This window comes from Dermacentor variabilis, chromosome 11, assembly GCF_050947875.1.
Source record: "Dermacentor variabilis isolate Ectoservices chromosome 11, ASM5094787v1, whole genome shotgun sequence".
Classification (NCBI taxonomy): Eukaryota; Metazoa; Arthropoda; class Arachnida; order Ixodida; family Ixodidae; genus Dermacentor; species Dermacentor variabilis.
In genome coordinates, this window is record NC_134578.1 from 57,249,747 (window position 1) to 57,268,189 (window position 18,443).

An 18,443-nucleotide genomic window follows, 5' to 3' on the forward strand; every position below is an offset into this window, starting at 1 on the left:
AACTTCTCGGTGGTGCCACCAGATGGCACGGCGTGTACAGAATGAAGCACGAGAGGGAGCCCGGTTGCTGCATGAAGCGTTTCTCAGCGTTCGCACGCACCGGCGCACCATGCATTTCGGACGCTACGCGCAGGTATCCTGGCGGTGGTGCTAGATGGCGCCGAGCGTTTTTTAAGGAACCGCGAAAGAGGAGTCTCGCTGCTGTACGCGCCTCATACATAACCGATTTCGACGATGACAACACGTTGTGTCACTGTATGGTTTCAATGCTAACGCATTACGGTCGACAGTCATCGTGAGATGTGTAACGAGCGAAACGATTACTCTTGCCAGCGTTTCGAGGATTAGATTCTTCGTTTAGAGCTTAGCGATGCAACACTGGCGGATGAGTTAATGTTCCATCCTCTGGGAAAGCCGTACATCGCGAAGGGTCAGCCACACGGGCACTCCTTATGTACCAGCGGCCCGTGGACTTGGTCACACAAATTGATTTCACTCCATTTTAAAAATACCAATCATTATTTTCGCAACCAACTTTTTTCATCCAAGTGGAGTTTCTCAAGCCCACATAGGACTCCCTGGCCGTATCGGGGAGTTGGAGACCAGTGGGTACGCTTACTGACTTAAGAGAAGGAGCCATTGAAGTCTGTGAATATAGAAAAAGCATGCATTCAAACTACAATAACATGTTTTATTTGGTAAAAAGCAGGAGCTTTTATCATTACAACAGAAGGAGAAAGCAATGGGAAACAAAAATATAAAGTCCCCTGCTTGGGCATAGTGTCACAGACTACGCCAGGACCTCACATTCAGGAGATGTTCTGGAAAATGGCTTTTCAGCGTGACCGTGCATCGAAGCATGTTTTCGCAAGCAAAATGCTATTTAACTAATGAGTTCATGTATATTGCGTCTTGAAGCGTTGCTGAATGCGCTGCGATTAAGATGATGGTGATGATACCCATGGAATTTTCGTTTCCGCGCACTATGAGCATTGAAGGTATAGCTTTTCTTTAATCACTACCATAATTCTAGTACAAAACTGGACGTTATGAGTTGTGCAGTTATAACGGCTCGACTTTGGCATCTTCAATAAGTGGCACATTAAGGATCATAAACTTGGATGATTTGAAACAGACTTCTCTCAGTTAGTGGACGTGCATATAGGTGAACTTTATTGATGTGTAGTATACATTGGTTGATGAATGCGCTCGTTTGGTTCGAAGCATGCGCGTTTATGAGTGTGGTTGTTTGTGTACAGTGATTTATAACGCGGTCTCTTGTTTTTCATGAGCATAATAAGGATTTCTTTTCCTGAAGTGTTTGTACCTTGAGCATCAGTGCAAGTTGACAATTAACCGATGTGGCTTCAACACAGTACTTAGGGATAAGTATGCAGTTTGGATGTGCTGTTTACGAGCGGAATTTATAGTTGGCTATATTTGAGGTCTCTGATGAACTAAGCACAAAGCCTTCCTTTATCGATAGCGAAGTTGTGGCGTGCTTAGCGGTTGAGAGCGTATTTCTTCCGCTCCAGGGTAAGTTCATCAACTGGCCAGTGCTCCAGAGCGTTCTGGTTCCTCTTCAACTCCATCTCAACAGATTGGTGGACTATAGCAACTGCTATGGACTGGCTGAAGACGTTGACGCAGGTACGGCAGCGGTTCCTGCAGATTAAAGAAAACGAATGTGAAAATGTCCCTTGTTTCAAATTGTCGGACTGCATTTTTTTGTAGGAGTCGAAAACAAAAATGCCCAGATAGTAAAATGCAAAAATATACATATTGTACTATTCTTGACAACATTTAATGATGATGAGGCTGCTTGCGCTAGCACGAACTTTATCGCTTCATCATCATTATCATTATCTGCCTATTTAATCTCCGCTGCAGCAGGGCGAAGGCCTTTCCCAGCGATATCCGATGACTCCTGTCTTGTGCCAGTCGACCCCATCTCACGCCTGCAAATTTCCTAATCTTCAATACACCACCTAGTTCTCTGTCATCCTCGACTGCTGTTCCCTTCTCTTGGCACCCATTTTGTAACATTAAGAAGAGCTCCAATTATCTGTGCTAAGCATTACATTGCCTGCCCAGCCCTACTCCTCCCTTCTGACGTCAACTAGACTTTATCTATGAAAAAGTCATTTTACCAGGGCCATTTTCAGGGCCCTGATGTGCCTCATAATGGTCGTTGCTCGATAAGACACTATACGTGATAGAGGAAAGCTGCCAAGTGAATGTTTTGGTTACTTTAATGTCTATGACTTTCCCGTACTTTCCATCGTTCAGAAAGAAATTCGTCAGGCACTACTGGTCGTAGCGCCCGTCACTGATTTCACTTCATGTTGACCTGTAAGGTACATTTAAACTATTCCACTATATGAATTATAAAAACAAAGTGAACTCTGTTTAGGGGCAGATTCTCGCACAGTTCCTTCCTGACAATGCTTAAGAGGAAGCTTTCTCTCGGGCCCCCAACTCCGATGCAGGGCAAAGGCCTCTCCCATACTTCTCCAACTACCCCGGTCATGTGCTAATTGTGGCCATGTTGTCCCTGCAAACTTCTTAATCTGATCCACCCACCTAACTTTCTGCCGCCCCCTGCTACGCTTCCCTTCTCCTGGAATCCATTCCGTAACCCATAATGACCATCGGTTATCTTCCCTTTTCATTACATGCCCTGCCCGTGCCCCCATTTCTCTTTCTTGATTTCACCTAAGAAATGTCATTAACTCGCGTTTGTTCCCTCACCCAATCTGCTCTCTTCTTATCCCTTAACATTACACCCATCGTTCTCAACAGTCACTATAGTTCTGCAGAAGGGTTGAAGTCTGGGCCAGTTGTTACGTACTTGAAGGAAAAACCAGTCAAAAACACAAAGGACAAGAGGAGAGGTTCACAGTTGATAGTCCAGTCGTTGTGGTGTGAACCTCTCATCTTGTCCTTTGTTTTTTTTTTACTGGTTTTTTCCTTCAACTATAGTTCTATTTTTTTTTCTTTTTCTCTTGCATGCAACAAACCTCATCCAATGCGGTGCAGCGTTTTCCGAGAGAAACGACTTATCCTTTCCCGTGTATTTAGATAGGAGCTAGCCCCCGAGCTAAAAGCTTCCTCTTAAGACTAAGATATGGCTCCCGCACTTACATTATCCAGTCGACGGCCAGCAAAAGCCCGATATGAGACGGGCCGATGCCACCGGCCTTCAGCACAAGGATCATCGTGATCACGCCTGCGTTGGGTATCCCTCGGTTGGCGAAGCTTGTCAGGGCAGCGGCGACGCTGAAATGCATTTAAAACAGAGTGTGAATCGTTTTAGCTAAGAGAGAGAGAGAGAGAGAGAGAAGGGAAGAAGGAAAAGCAGGGAGGTTAACCAGACTGAGTGCAGTTTGCTACCTTACACGTGGGGAGAGGAATGGGGAGTCAGAAAGCGAGTGAAACATGAGTCTATATCGCCCTTTCATATGCACTAAGTTAGGTGTAGGATGTCTATAGTCGGGCACTCAAGTCTGTTGCCTTCAGGTAGTGAAGAAGCACTCGAACTGCTTTCTGGGCTAATGAACTGTGAGGTCAGGCTCCCAAGATCTTTGCTTTTGTAAATGGCCTGTCATCCAGTCTATTCAAGGCACACTGGAGAGTCTGACGTTGGTTATCAAAGCGAGAACAGTGGCACAGAAGATGACTGATCGTCTCTTCACACTTGCACTTAACACACATTGGTGGGTCCGTCATTCTCATACGATAGCTGTAGGAGTTGGTATGTTTGACTTATTCACTCGATGTGACACGTCGATTCCTCCCTGTATTATCTGAGCGTAGGTTATAAATAAATACGTTTGTTAAAGCATATCGGTTTAGCGATGGATGTCTACCTATATAACGATGCATTACTTTTGGTGCCATAAGAATCAGTACAGGGTTCGTCGCTTCTGCTCCCATACAGTGACACCAGTGGTAGCGATCGTGAATATCAGAGACTTGAAACGCAAGATATTCCACAACGTTGATGAATAATTAAACAAAGAATACATAACTGAACAACACATTAATAAAGAATATCTTCAGAAAAGAAAAATAAATATATTGCAATTGTTCTGGCTTGATTTTTCGCCTGCTTTAGTGTGCACTTCGAATAGGTTGCCTGAATCATCCAAACAACGGCTATTCATCGTTCGCACAGCCGCGCTTTCCACGCAGCGTCACCGTTAGTGCAAGGGAGTATGTACATCGAAAAGGCGACAGCATATAGAATACCTAATTTAGCCTACCAGGCTGAAATTATATCCGTCTTACGCAAGCAACGAGGCCAAACATTTACGTTACTGTATGCAGTACGTTACTTTCAAATCAAATCGTTGTGCTAAGCGGCGATACCGAAATATGGCTTGAATAACACTGCAAAACTTTAGCCAAGTTTCTTCTGGATGAGAGCTCCCGAAGAGCATCGGAAATATTCGGCTTAATTCGGAGTCACTCGGTGGTACAACGAGCTGTTTGTGATGGCTGATTTTTGTGACGGGATACGATTGCATCACCGAGCCAGCATGGGTATGTCCAACGTTTGTCACCGATTACCTGTTGTCGAGGAAGCGGCCCGGTGGGCCTTGACGACTTATGACATTCGGTATCGTGACGCAAACAAGACACGTAAAAAAGAAAGAAAGAAAAAGAAAGTAAAACAGCCCGTTGCTCGGATCTCACAGACGGGAGACAGTGATACTCAACGACCCCTAAAGCGTCAAGCATAAGCTCTCTCAAGACCAGACGTAAACGGTTTTTAGCCGAACACCAACTATTAAAGGGACACGCAAGGATCGTTAACGCAGGCAGGCCTGATTACATGCATCGTAAATCGCGCAGTGTTCAGAGGACGCATGTAGCACACAGCTTAACAAGCACTAAGGCCACTGGCTGAATAACTGCTAATGGCGCATAAGGCGTACGCTAATCTACACTGCTTAAGGACGGCGTTGAACTTCGATTACGGATTACGTAACATCGGTGCAAACCTGTATATAGTATTGCGGTTTGGCCCACTTGCACCCCCCAAGTGGAACTATTTAAAAAATAAAGAAAGAAAAAGAACCTGGCGCAACTTGTTACAACAGAGTTGAACACGACGGCGACTCCTCGCACACCATGGTAGGTCAAGAGCTTCTTACGTCTCAACACGACTTCGAGCCGCAAGAAGCCGTGAACTGACATTTGTAGCGAAAACGTCTGTGAGTATGCCGGGCCTTGAGTGGTGCAACAACACGCAAAGAAAGCACGACGCCGGCGGTAGAAACGCACCATATGGCCAAGTAGTGCGCGAAGTCCAGCTCAATGCCGCTCAGGTTCGCGATGAAGATGGTCCCGATGGCGGCGTAGAGGGCGGTGCCGTCGAGGTTGAAGGCCGAAGCGATTGGAGCCACGAACCGCGTGACCCTCCTGTCCAGCTTGTTGTTCTGCTCGAGGCACATGAACGTCACGGGGAGTGTCGCCACACTGCGACAGGGGAACAGCAGTCGCACGGTGTCACGGTTAATCCTGCCGATTCCGACAGTATGCCGGACAAAGTACGTAGCAAACGGAGAACGATAAAGTCCTAGCGTGCTCGTTTTTCGTACGTGCAAGGTTCGATCACCTGTTACAGGCGTCGCTAGTTGCTGTACAAACAGTACGCTTATTCTACCGGTCGAAAAACCGTGTTAACCCTCCCAATCACATTCATGAATGTAAAAGCGTGAAACCGAGATGTCACTCGAAATACAACTTTTGCGCGACTTTTAAGATCGGTTTAAAAAAACAGCCTCCTCTACAGCAGTGTGCTAGAATAGCGAAACTAGTTTTCTGTAGGCGATGGTCCCTTTGTATTGCATGGTGATTCTTTGCCTCAAACTACAGTCAACCGTCATGTATGTCGCATATTTAGTTCATTAGGCTTAACAACTGGTCAATATTTCTGTAAATGCCAGTTCAGTGACTTAATATTGAGCTTTAAGTGTTCTTCAAAAGCACTACTTGCATCGGGTTATATCTGCAACATTATACTTGTAATAAACCTTGTTATTTCTCATCAAGATTATTAGCTTGTTTCTACGTGTGTGCGAAGAGTAATCGTTTAGACTGAATCGTGTGCGAATCGAATAGTGCCAGAAACGATCGAATCGAATATCGAATATATTTCCAATAGTTCTCGAATAGTAGACAGTTGTTTTCGCCATTACTGCAAAATAATGTTCATCCCCTAGTATCATTAACGCTTGCAAGTTTCTAGCAATTGATCGCACGTAATCAAGCCTTGCTTATTAAAACATAGCGGAACAGTAGGAATGAATGAATAGAAACAACTTTAATGGAAAATGGAAAATAGTTTAACGACCCGCGCTCAGGTCTCCCATGAAGCGACATTGAAGCCTTGCCTCGTCGCCGGCTCTCGGGCCCACTGGACTGTGCCACTGTTATGTCTTGAGGTTGGAGCTGCGCAGAACAGCGGCCCACTTCGACAGTAGGAAGATATATGTAGTTAGTTAGCATACCGAGTGTCCAAATGATCGTGGTTTAGCCGGTGAAGCCTGGCTTTCTGAGTGGCGTAGCATGCTTCACTACGTATCTTATCATGTCATATGCTACTGAGGCGACGGGAGATTAAACTTATCGCACTTCTGCCCCAGTTTTATGCTGGATTGAGCACGCTCGATAATTCTGAGATGTTCGAAAAACATTCGTGTGTTACGAATAGTAACTATTCGATTGGAACGCTTAACACTAGATTCATAATTCGAAAGTATCGGATATTCCCACGCCCCTACTCGTCTTGCGAGCTAACTCTTCTATGTTGTGTGACATTCGAGAGCTCACCTCTACCTCGAGCCCTGTAATGTAGATAAGGACGTAAAAACGAGAGGTTTCGACGCGTGATCCAAATCTTCTTTAGTCGACACTTGATTCGACAGCCTCGAAGTTCCTGCGCTTCAGTAACCCGATAGAACGACATTGGTACTTTCGCGTTTTTCTAAAGTTATGGGTTTATGTGTCTAACCAATGCGCTTTGGATGAATGGATGGACGGCTTTCTCGCACGATAAAATGGCGAGTGCGAAATATAGAGAGGATAGAAGAGTAAGGAGAAGGAGAGTACGGTGAAGCAAGCGTGGGTGTAGGGGGACGAGATTGAGGGGTGCCTTGATTGGTTGGCGCAGATGACAGCAGCCGCGCGCTGTGTGATGTTGCCGTGATCACGTGAAGTCTGTGCCTCGTTGGAGCCACCATTTGCAGCCCCCGCTGGTCACCACATATCCCGGATGTCGTAGTGTGGCATCTCAGTTCACCCTATCATCGCTGTCATCCAGTTATGGCTCGGCGCAATACACACCTACTGCACTGAATTTACTCGAATGTTGTCACTGGTTCTGTATATACAAAAGGCTATTTTTTCAATGAGAATGCGCGCATAGGGTTTGCCGTCAATCACGGTATGGCATGGATATTACAGCAGGGCAGCATAAGAAAGATACCGCTGACTTTGACAATCAACTGCAATTTTTGTCCCACATGCTTTCCCGCTTTTCCCGAAAGCCCCTCTCCGCTTCCTTATCTTTCTTCTCCCCTTAACCCTATCCAAGTTTAGGATAGCAAAACCAGATGTCTTCTTTCTGGTTAACCTTCCTGCGTTTCCCACCTTGTCTCGTTCTCTCCCTGGGTCGACAGCTTACGGAGCATTTCGTGGTCGAACCTTGGGGACCAGAATCTGAATTATAGAATATATAGGGTGACCCTGATATATATTCTCAGCATGTTCGTTTTATGTTGTTAGTAAGATCACACCACCTGGTTTCGCTAGTGGCGCTGTTAACGTTGAACACGGACATCACCGCGACAACCAGCTGGACTACATAACGACACCTGCACCTCGACAAAGAGTGTTACACCTGTCGAAACATCTGCTAAAATGCCTGAGGCACCACACCGTGGTCGATCTCTTTCTGAGAATCATTCTGTCACGTACACACGCGATCAATTGACTTTCGTGATTCACTCGTAATTAATTCAATGATGAACACACATAATTAGACATTGCCATATTATCATGGCATTTAGATTTTACGCACTTTTACAGCCACGTCACCGTTTACCTCCCGTAATTCAACGCTCCACTGCCAGCTCATTAACACTGGCCTGGAGCTCCTTGGCCATACTTGACCGTTGCGTCAGCAAACACCACATATCATCATCAACGCGTGATTCCGTCACACGTCACCGTGAACCTGAAATTCGTGTTCCCTATTGCAGGAAGATAGCGTATGGGCTTCCTGATCTGTCCGACGTGCCGAATGCGGTGAGGGATGCGTGAATCATTGATCGTTTCTAAAAGAACGGTGGTTCACTCGCGGTTCCATCACACGTCATCGCAGGCCCGACATTCGTGTTCTTCGTTGCAGCAACAACGCGCGTGTGGGCTTCCTCACCTGTCCGACGTGCCGAAGGCGGTGACGAATGCGTGAAGCAGGTTCTTGGCGAACACGAGCGGGTTCTTGCGCACGAAGGTGTAGTAGATGAGGGGCAGCACGATGAAGGAGTGGATGGCGAGGCCCGTCATGACGGTGCCTATGTAGGCGCCCACGTTGATGGCCTGCTCGCCCAGGGCATCTCCGCGGCCGATGGACGCGCTCAGCAGAAAGACCACGCCGATGGGGAAGTACCTGCGCAGTGATACGGAACACGGAGGAATCGCAGTTCAGCGATGTAGTATATATATGCATAGCTATTTGCGCCTTGCTGGTGAAACATTACGAGCAGTAACTTATCAAACCTGGAGGACAGGTTTGTGAGCACTCCCTGTCTGCTACAGAGAGTTAGCATTCCCAACATGCGAGTTGAATAGTGATGGAAACTATATTGTTAATATACCAATACGTTTAATGATTGTTGAAGTTCTTATTTTTTTCTTGTTGCTTGACATGCGCAGTGAAACCTTCGTAGGGGGTATGATTGATTGGATAAATGTTTTATTTATTGGATGGCTCTTTGTCCTAATACGAGCAATGGGGAGGGAAGTGCGAGGCGCAATGCGAGGAGCAGTGTCTTAGAGCTGTGTTACGTTAAGAGTTCCGTATTAAATTTCGCCCTCTTGCCGGTTCATTTACCTCCTGCGATAGCCCCGCACACGAGCGTTCCTGGATACAGCCTTCGTAGAAATGAGGCTTCCGGGGCCAGAAATCTTAACCGCTACCTTGTGACTTTACTTTTAATGTATTTTGGTGGCAGGGGGGGGGGAGGCGTGGGGAGGGGCGGGAAAAGTCTCGGTTGTGACGAGGAATTATCAAGCTAATAGGTCGTCAAAGAACGTCAAGTTTCACATATGTTCTTTCATGACGTAAAACAGCCATGTATTGAGCAACCTTTAGGAGCTATATGCGTCCAGCGTCGGCAGCCCATACGCGTCTGTCATATCAACAACATAAAAGAGGCTGCGGTAGCGGCATAGAGAGGCTACGAGGGCAGCAAGTTTTGGGGGCTATAGTGTTAAACAACGGCTGAACATGAAAGCGCTGAATGCAGACATGAGCATAGCCATTTACAATGAATGTGAACAAGTATGCCTAATATTTCGAACTGCTCCTAGCCGCCGTGGTGGCGTAGTGTCTTTGGCGTTGCGCTGTTAAGCCCGAGGGCGCGGGGTCGAATCCCGGCCCCGACGGTCGCATTTCGATGGGGGGTGAAGTGAAAAAAAGCACAAAAGAAAATCGCTCGTGTACATGTGTTAGGTGCACTTTCACGAACCCCAGGTGGTTGAAACTGACCCGGAGTCTCTCACTAAAGCGCGCCTCATAATCACATATTGTGTTTCCGCGTAATCTTTTCCTGTCTTTTTTATTTGCCCAACTTAAGCACTGTGCACTGTGTGTATCGCTATAGCGGAGTACTCACCACATGACCAGGTACGCAAGCTTCATGGTGAGCACGTTCAGAACGGAAAAGAAGTCCACCATGATAACGGTCATCTCGCCCATGAGCCCGGCGAACAAGCCGAACACGGAACAGAACACAATGATTCCTGTTTAAAAAAAAGGGGGGGGGGAGCATTCAATACGTCGTGCACATACCTCTGCAGCACTGTGCGACGAATGGACACAATACTTTCACCAAGGAATGCGTTTACAACTTTTAACCTCTGGATAACCACACATTTTGTTTTTTGCGACGACACATAGTCGTTTAATAAAGTAGAATCAATAGTTAAGCAGACTTGAGACACGTAGTGGCATGCTTCTATGATATCAATAATAGTGCGTTGCGTTCTTTTTAAAAATTAGGCTCATAGAAACTGCATACGAAGCATTTTAAAATAATAAGTGTCAGCAAAAGATAGCTAGGTCTGTGGTTCGCTAAATGTCGAGGCTTTCGTGGCGTATGCCCAGTCGTGAAAGGCACGTACAGATCTTGCAGAAAATGAGAATCACTCTGAGCGTCCATGCCCGCTGCCGCTCACCAAAGATGTTGAGGCCGTCCGAGTACTGCAGTTTTCTGACGATGTCCGGTTCGAGTTCGCTTGCATTAATACCCAAGCGGACATAGCGGGGCGGCTGAGCAACGCGAACTGTACGGTGCAGCTGGAAGCAGGCTTGGACGATGTTCTCCGGAAACATGTTTCTGGAGGAAAGAACGAGATCACGGGTTGTAAAGAAACTGACGTTTTCTCGCGGTCCAGCAGAGCAATTGGCGGCAGCCGCATGAAACGCAGTTCTGACTAGCAAGTACTCGATGACGGGCTCTCTCTCTTTGGCTCGTATTGACGGAGCGTAAACATCGCTAAATGACCGCACGGGTACTCTAAAGAAAGAACAGAGAAATTGGGTCGATAAATAATTGTAAGGATTTCATCTTACGATGTGTCTTTAGTGCAGCGAGGGAAAAAAATCAACGAAAATATATGCAAAGCTGCGACAGCGATAGCAGGTAGATATTGATAGCAGGTCGATACAGCGATAGAAGGTCGATAGCGACAGCAAGTCTTTACTAGCTGCTGCGTTACTGACAATATATTGCGCCGCAGCAGTTGCATGACATATTTTCAGCGCTGAGGGAACGATCCATAGAATAATGGCGTGTGATGTATGCACTGGGCTCATTAAGTCAGGGAATCGAACTATACCCAATTTGTGATCTCACCCTTACACCGGTGACACCCAAAAAGGGTGTAACGTTATGAGTTGTAGGCAGCTAGATTTACATTCTTATTCACCTTTAAGGGCGTAAATTATTTTGCAGGGTATATAGCAGAAGACAGTCTGCCTGTGCATTCCGTAGCGGATAGAAGTAGACAGTTACAAAAACGCCGAACACGCAATTTTTTTTTGTGGAAACTCTGGACGACGATTGTCAACGTAATTGAATTGCATAACGCTTCTGGAAAGCTTCTCACTATTTCAAAGGAATGATGCACTGGAAGGAGTATGTTTGTTACAGTGACGATATAAAAGTATAGCGCTTGTCATTTCGTTGTGTAATCCAGCATAACATGGACCCGTTAACCAGCACATTTTTGGCCGTAGTAAAGCCCCTTCAGGCGCCAGTTATACCAATTTGCGGACAAGCTTTACCTTATTTTGTGTTCGTGTAAAAGAAACTTTTTCAGGCGATCTTGTAATGCCAGTGCATGTAAGGAAGAAATAAAGAAAGAAATATTTGCGAACCGTGTGGTACAACTGATAAACGAGTGCATAATGTTGTATGTGATTGCGCATGATTCTAATGCATTGACAAAAAGAAGTATGCAAAGCGTGTGCTAGCAATGTATGTGATTATTTAATGCTGTATGTGATTGGGGGGGGGGGGGGTGTAATTGTTGAAATTCGACAAAACGTCGCAAACAATTAAGAGCAGGTAAGTAGTAAGTGTGTCATGAGATCCAAGTTTCCCCTTTGATCAGGATCATGAAAAGCGCACAGCTGCAGGACGGATTAAATATTTTTCCAGTTCGTGAGTGAGCTTTGCTAAGTTCTCATAATGTCGACTCCATGGCCGAATTCTTTGCAGGGACGCCAGATGCGAGAATGTGGACCCTTTCATATCTAGTCTACTAAAAAAGCCCATATTGCAGACACTTGCAAAATATGCCCGATATAAACCACAGTGAGAAAGTTTGACAGTTTCGACCGAAGCAGCGATACAATAGCAAGGTTCAGCATTACGCATGGAGCCGCTCGGACAGTGTTCTGACTATACTCGGTTGCATAGATCAGGTGCAACACTGTCGAAGGTGCGCAAGAAGTTCGGTCACCAAAATGTATCACTACGCGCGTTCTGTCTACGCTTCGCTGCGTGCCAGGAAACGTTTGCTCTCTCGAGCATGCACGTGAGGTTGCCGCAACGCGCTGCAAATAAAAAAAAACAACGAAGAGCAAATTGATCTAAAACAACGTGTTACCAGCTGTATCAATACAGGGTTTGTTTGTTTCTAAGGGTGAATTCTTTTTTTAAAGCTTTACTGGCCGCGAACTTCTGATTTCGCCGTGGCCGTGCTCCGAGGAGGCGCATGACGTCACACCGTGTTCCTCGTCGTTGCGTTCGCCTCCGCTCGCTTCAACTGCTGCGTCGCATGCCTGATAACATGTCGGAGGATTGAAAAGGACAGCTCGCGTGCGCCGCAACCACAGTTCTGGCGGCAGTATGGACGCGGACCATTTTGATAAGCAGGATGAGGCCTGGAATCGACATCGGAACGAGATGGAGAGGAAACGAATCGCCCAGGAAATAGACGAACAGCGCGCCGAACGACTGGCTAAACGCCGCAACATAGCTAGACAACCGAACCGACTTGGACCTGACCTGAACCAAGGCTAACCATGCTATGCCTTACCTTTCGCTACGTATATCTTGGCATAGCCGAGCTAAGCCATTGCCAATTTTTTTCATTAAGAACTAAGCTTATGTAAGGAACATTTTCGCAAACATCGGTCGAAAACATCCGACTATATTTTTAAGTGCGAACGTAGCCACTGAAAAAAGAAACTCTAGCCTTCATAGCGTTGCACCGGATGCATTAAACGGAATGCACATACATTGGCGCGACGTAGCGCGAAAAGAAACTACTATTTGGCAGAAGAAACAGCGTCCTGGCAGTGCAGGTGCCTCACAACACTGGCGTAAGGGCTTTAAGCTGGCTAAAGTCTCTTAAACTTTGTAAAGTAGCGCCACGCTATGGAGAATGCCGCCTCCTCCTTGCACGCGCTGGCCGAGGCCGACGCCGCGTCGCTATTGGCCTAATACCATCACGTGGGCCGTCGCGCCGTGCTTCAGCGCCATTTTCGCTCGAGAAGCGTTTACAGAGTGGCGAGGAGCGCGTGTTGGCGCCGTTGCTATTCTCGAGCGGTGCAGGCGGCGCCACTGTCGAGGAGGGAGCGTGAGAGGAGAAACGAGGAAGAGTGAAGGCGGAGGAAGAGAGTGTCGCTACTTTACGAAGTTTAGGGGTCTTTAAAGCTGACGTGACCGGCGCGCCACCGGTGGCACTTGCGGACGTCGGTCGCATCTCGGATGGCGCTCGAGCTGAGATCGTCGGGAAGACGTCGGCTGTAGTTAGCGCCCATTGAAGTGTTACGTAACGGCAGCTTGACGTTTACTGCCCGTTACGCTCAGACCAATAGGCACATCAGCTGTGGCGTGCCTGCGCGCAACGGTAAAGCAAGCAGTGGAAGGCAGAACACGCTGGCCTGACTCCATCACGCGAGCCTAATGAGCGGTGAACGTTGACGGTGCGTCCGCTTCGCGTCGTCGTTTTTTTTCTTTTTTGTGGCAGCCAAATGCACTCCGCCGTCACTGGAGACCTTGGAATCGATCCTCGCGTGAGCAGTGCATGCGACGTCAACGTCGGGACGGCACGACGACGCCGACTATGCTGCCAACGGGAGAGCACGCCTTGAGCCTTCGTAGAATCGATATCGCAATGAAACAATGAGAGAACTGAGCGCGCTTCTTGCTGAAATGACGACCAGAGAAAACATCCAGCCGTACCAAATTGTATTACAATACTGTTTACACATAGGTTCCATCAGAAGTGTCTCACGATGAATGCAACATATTCTGAATGTCTTTTTTTCGTCTGTGCTTTTGTGTACGCAGTTGTGCACACAGAGCCTCAAGGGAATATATAGATATATATAGATGGATAGATAGTGAAAAGAATGCAAATTTTTAACACGAGAGTGCGCTCTTTGCCAGGCTCCAGTTACAATATGTCCCGCATTCGTACGTCACGCAGTCAACATCGGGAAACTCCGCGAGATGGCGACACTTACCCGTTTTTGTGGCTGCCCAATGTTTAGGAAAGCGGAGAAAGAAAAATGAGAATTTTTTTTTAATGTACCTGCGCTCTTGCTGACATATATGTGTGTTGCGATGAGCATACCAAGGTATATTTGCTTGATCACCGAGTGATTTCGCGCAAAACGAGGCCGGAAGTCTGGCCACTTGTGCGGGTAATAATTAAATATATATTAGGGATTTGAAGTGTCAGGCCGTCGGATTCGGCGGGCGTTTACGGGTGGCCGCGTTGCTGGTGCGTTCGTGGTGCTTTTTTTTTCGAAAGTGATTCAACGAATGCCACCGCTCGGTGGCGCTGCGGCATTTCACGCGGTTTTCGCGTGCCTTCTCACCTTTGTGAACGTAATTGTGATGTATGGACACGCGCACGGGCGATATCGCCGAAGTTCTGACGAAGCAGTTTCGCCACATACGCCCTCACCATCGCGTCGGACACACATCTTTGACGCCCGCGTATAGCTAGTCTCCGGGGTGCAGTTACGCTGCGCTGCGCTTGCTTGCTGTTACTTCGCTCTTCGAGCGAAAGGGCAATTAATAAAAGATTGTGCACATTTATGCGCTTGTATAGTGGCGAATGTGCGACAAAGCTGCCACTGAATCTTAAAATGCCCGTCTCGCTTCACGTCATAAGCAATTTCTCTGAAATAGGGCTCAACCAATTGTCGCGAGTTTTCTGCACTAACAAATTACGGCGCTAGTTGTGAATGAACCGAGAGAAAGCAAATCAATTTCGTTTATCAAGTTACGCGCATGCGCACCGTCGAAAGGAGAAATAAAGAACGAAGCGATAGAGTGAGAGTGTGGTGCCTGAAGCAAAAGATAAATAAAAATAAAACATAGTTTCTAAACTAAAAGTAAGCGAAACCAACAAAAAAGCTAAATAAAGTCAAACTAAACACTAAAGGTTTCTCTTAATCATTCCTGCCGGGAACCTCACGTGACGTGCTGAAGTTATAGGCCTTACTAATTGTGAACAGTTCCGTGAAGCCTTAGATAATATTGTATATACAGGTGCCATTCATGTAACCAACTGTATTTGTCTTGTTCATTCTTTGCTATTTACCACTCCCCCTCTGTAATGCCCTTGGCCCTGAGGGGTATATTAAATGAAAAACGAAATGAAATGAAAAGAATCCGACAGGATACATCTACGATGAGTGTCGAATTTGTGGAAAGCATTCACACAGCACGCATTATTCAACTGGCGATTGAGACGAGCGTGACGTTGCGTCTTTTTTTTCTTTTTTGGCGTCGTCACTTCTGCAGCCAAACTCACCGCGCGCCACCCCTGGTCACCGTCTAACCAACACCTCCTAGATCGATGTTCTAACCACTCGAGTCGCGCATGCCATTACAAAGCAGAGCACGACGGTGCGTCCGTTTGGCTTCGATGCTTTTTTAGCCAAACGCATGCAGCGCGCGTCTCTGGAGGCCTAACCGTCCACGGGCGAGTCGCGCATGCGCATAGATATCGTGAAAGCTTGACGGTGGCGGTGCTCTACCATAGCTCTAATGCCGCACGCATTCCTCACCCCCTCACAACTGTTGGCGTGGCGCCTAGGATAGACGCTCACTTACCACAGTGCAGGCCCGGTTGCGATTCCTTGTAGGGAAAACCTCTATCGGAAAGCAATATACACCTACGTACAGAAAATGGTGCTAATATACCCAGAGTCAACGTGATGAGGGTACTAGGCTTTTTCATTGATGCAAACGGTGGAAACCATACAGAGGTCAAGAAAATCACCCTTAAAACGGATAACGCATGCAGGATGATCAGACGCCTAGCAGGAAGACGCAAGGGCGTGAAGGAAGATAACCTCATCAGGTTAATTAACTCTTTCGTACTCTGTCACATATCATACGCTGCTGCCATGTACAACTGGACGCAGTTTCAACTCAAGAAGCTTGACGCAGCGATCAAGAAGGCTGTTAAAAGCGCATTGTGGCTCCCAATTCGAACCAGCACTGTAAAATTGCTCAAGTTAGGAATACACAACACGACCATGGAGATCGCGGAGGCTCAAGAAACATCACAAATAGCGAGACTATCAGCAACCAGCACGGGAAGATCAATCCTGGACAAGATCATGATCAACCCCATTACGGATCCAGCACAGTAGGTTAAAGTTAATCAAGAATTCGCAGACAACATAATTGTCGCACCGCTACCCAGGAATATGCACCCAAAACATAACATCAACACGAGAGTTGCACAAGCCAGGGCGTTAATCGAGAAAATGGATAAAGGGGGCAGAGGAACCTGCTTTGTCGATTCGGCTGCCTACAAAGATCGAGCTAAGTTCGCGGCGGTGGTAGTGGATCACCGGGGCAATTGCATCAACTGCGCCGCGGTCTACACTAACAAACCCGAAGACGCTGAACAAGTTGCCATTGCATTGGCACTAACAGACGATAGAGTCATCGAAATATATAGCGACTCGAAAACAGCTATTAGAGCTTTCAATAGGGGAAAGATTGCCCCACAGACTGCGAGAATAATTAACAAAAGGCAAACAAATGTTACACGTTACATTTATTGGTTCCCGGCGCACCCTGGTTCCCTTGATGGCATTCCTGTCAATCCAAATGAATCGGCCAACAGCGTCGCCCGCGACCTTACAGACCGGGCCGCTTTTACATATGGTTTTGATTCTGCTGGATTGGAGAACTTACAGAAAGATACGCTCATTACATACAATGAAATTACAAAACATTACTACATGGGAAGGAGGGAGTTTCCACCCCCTCACTATAGACTAAACAGAGCACAAGCAGTTACACTTAGACAATTACAGACAGAGTCTTATATATTATTCACCTGCACAAATAAAGGAATAGTATGATATTGCAGACATCAATATTATATGCAAAGCATGCAATAAGGAGATATGCACGCTTGAACATCTGCTCTGGGAGTGTGGGTCGCTCGGCCCTGGCATTTCCCGGTATCGGTTTTTAGGATTGATAAGATCTCCAGATCATATCCCTCAAGTCCTGGCTGTCCAGTACGCCCGTGATAGGGCTAGGAGGCTTGACCTCCCGGTCCCAACATGGGACTATCCAGGTAGGTGGCAACACCTTGCACAGGACAAGAATAAAGTTCTTTCCTCCTCCTCCTCCTCCACTAGGCGTCCTGTTCACGTGGCCATCGTATCGTGACCACGTTGGACAGGCCAAAGTGGGGTAGGGCAGCCAAATGAATGGTCTCGAATTTGGTATTCCAATTAAGAAGGCTGAACACAATAGTTATGAGCGACGCCATTGTCGAGGGTTTCGGCTTGAATTTCACCACCTGGATTTCTCTAACGTGCGCCCGAAACCACGGTACCCATCACGGTTTTGCATTCCGCCCTAATCGGAACGCCGCTAGGGTCGGGGAACGTACCCGCGACCTCGCGCTTATCAGCAAAACGAGGTAACCACCGTGTGGGGCAGGGTAGACGTCTTTTGTCACGGCCGTGGAAGCCTACGAGCGGCGTCTCTCGAGACTTGAATAGTGTTTGCCCGAAGCTTGAGACCTATTAGAGAGCTGGCGCATAAACCAAGCGCTGTGCCAAACTCTGAGGAGCAACTGTATTTTGCCTGGTATGCTTTAATGATTAACGAATTTTGAAGAGTTTTGAACGGCCTAGCTATTAAATCATAGGTGTGGTAACACCACTGTCTTCAGCCGTTTTCGAGTGCGCACTGACCTGACAAAGTCGAGGAACGTGTCGAGACCGGACACTCCAATCTTGCTGACGTCGGTCTGCAGGATCTGCTTGCCGGGTGCAAAGATGGCGACCACTATGATGCCAACAAAAGCCGCTAACATCGTGCTGGCGACGTAGTAGGCAGTCATCCGGGTCATCATCCTCCCTACAGTACCTGGCTTCACTCGTGTCAGAGCTGGAGAAGGACACACGTGGGAAGTGAGAGAGATGAGCGGATTGACAATGGTAAATCCCTGTATAATCATGCAATAGTTTCGATATTTTAAACCCAGTACCACTTGTACTCATCAATAGAACATTCTTATATGTAGCATTAGCTTGCGCGAATATGATGATGGCTGCTAGTGTCATTTGCTTTTAATCGGGGTGGCGACGGTTGGTTCGAAGCCTGAGTGAGCTGAGGCCCTATATAACGTAAAGCTATTAT

General features: G+C 47.0%; 1 protein-coding gene across 1 annotated transcript in view; it reads right to left on the reverse strand.

Annotated features, from left to right (window-relative positions):
• Positions 1–670: 670 nt before the first annotated feature.
• Positions 671–18,443, reverse strand: part of LOC142563289 (excitatory amino acid transporter-like) — a 135,533-nt gene continuing 117,760 nt past the window's right edge. The window contains exons 4-10 of the mRNA XM_075673844.1: positions 17,996–18,191; positions 10,471–10,631; positions 9,909–10,035; positions 8,447–8,680; positions 5,290–5,484; positions 3,145–3,279; positions 671–1,665 (exon numbers count right to left, since the gene is read on the reverse strand). Coding sequence (XP_075529959.1) covers positions 1,503–1,665; positions 3,145–3,279; positions 5,290–5,484; positions 8,447–8,680; positions 9,909–10,035; positions 10,471–10,631; positions 17,996–18,191 — 1,211 coding nt within the window. The 3' untranslated portion in view covers positions 671–1,502. The remainder of the gene's footprint in view (positions 1,666–3,144; positions 3,280–5,289; positions 5,485–8,446; positions 8,681–9,908; positions 10,036–10,470; positions 10,632–17,995; positions 18,192–18,443) is intronic.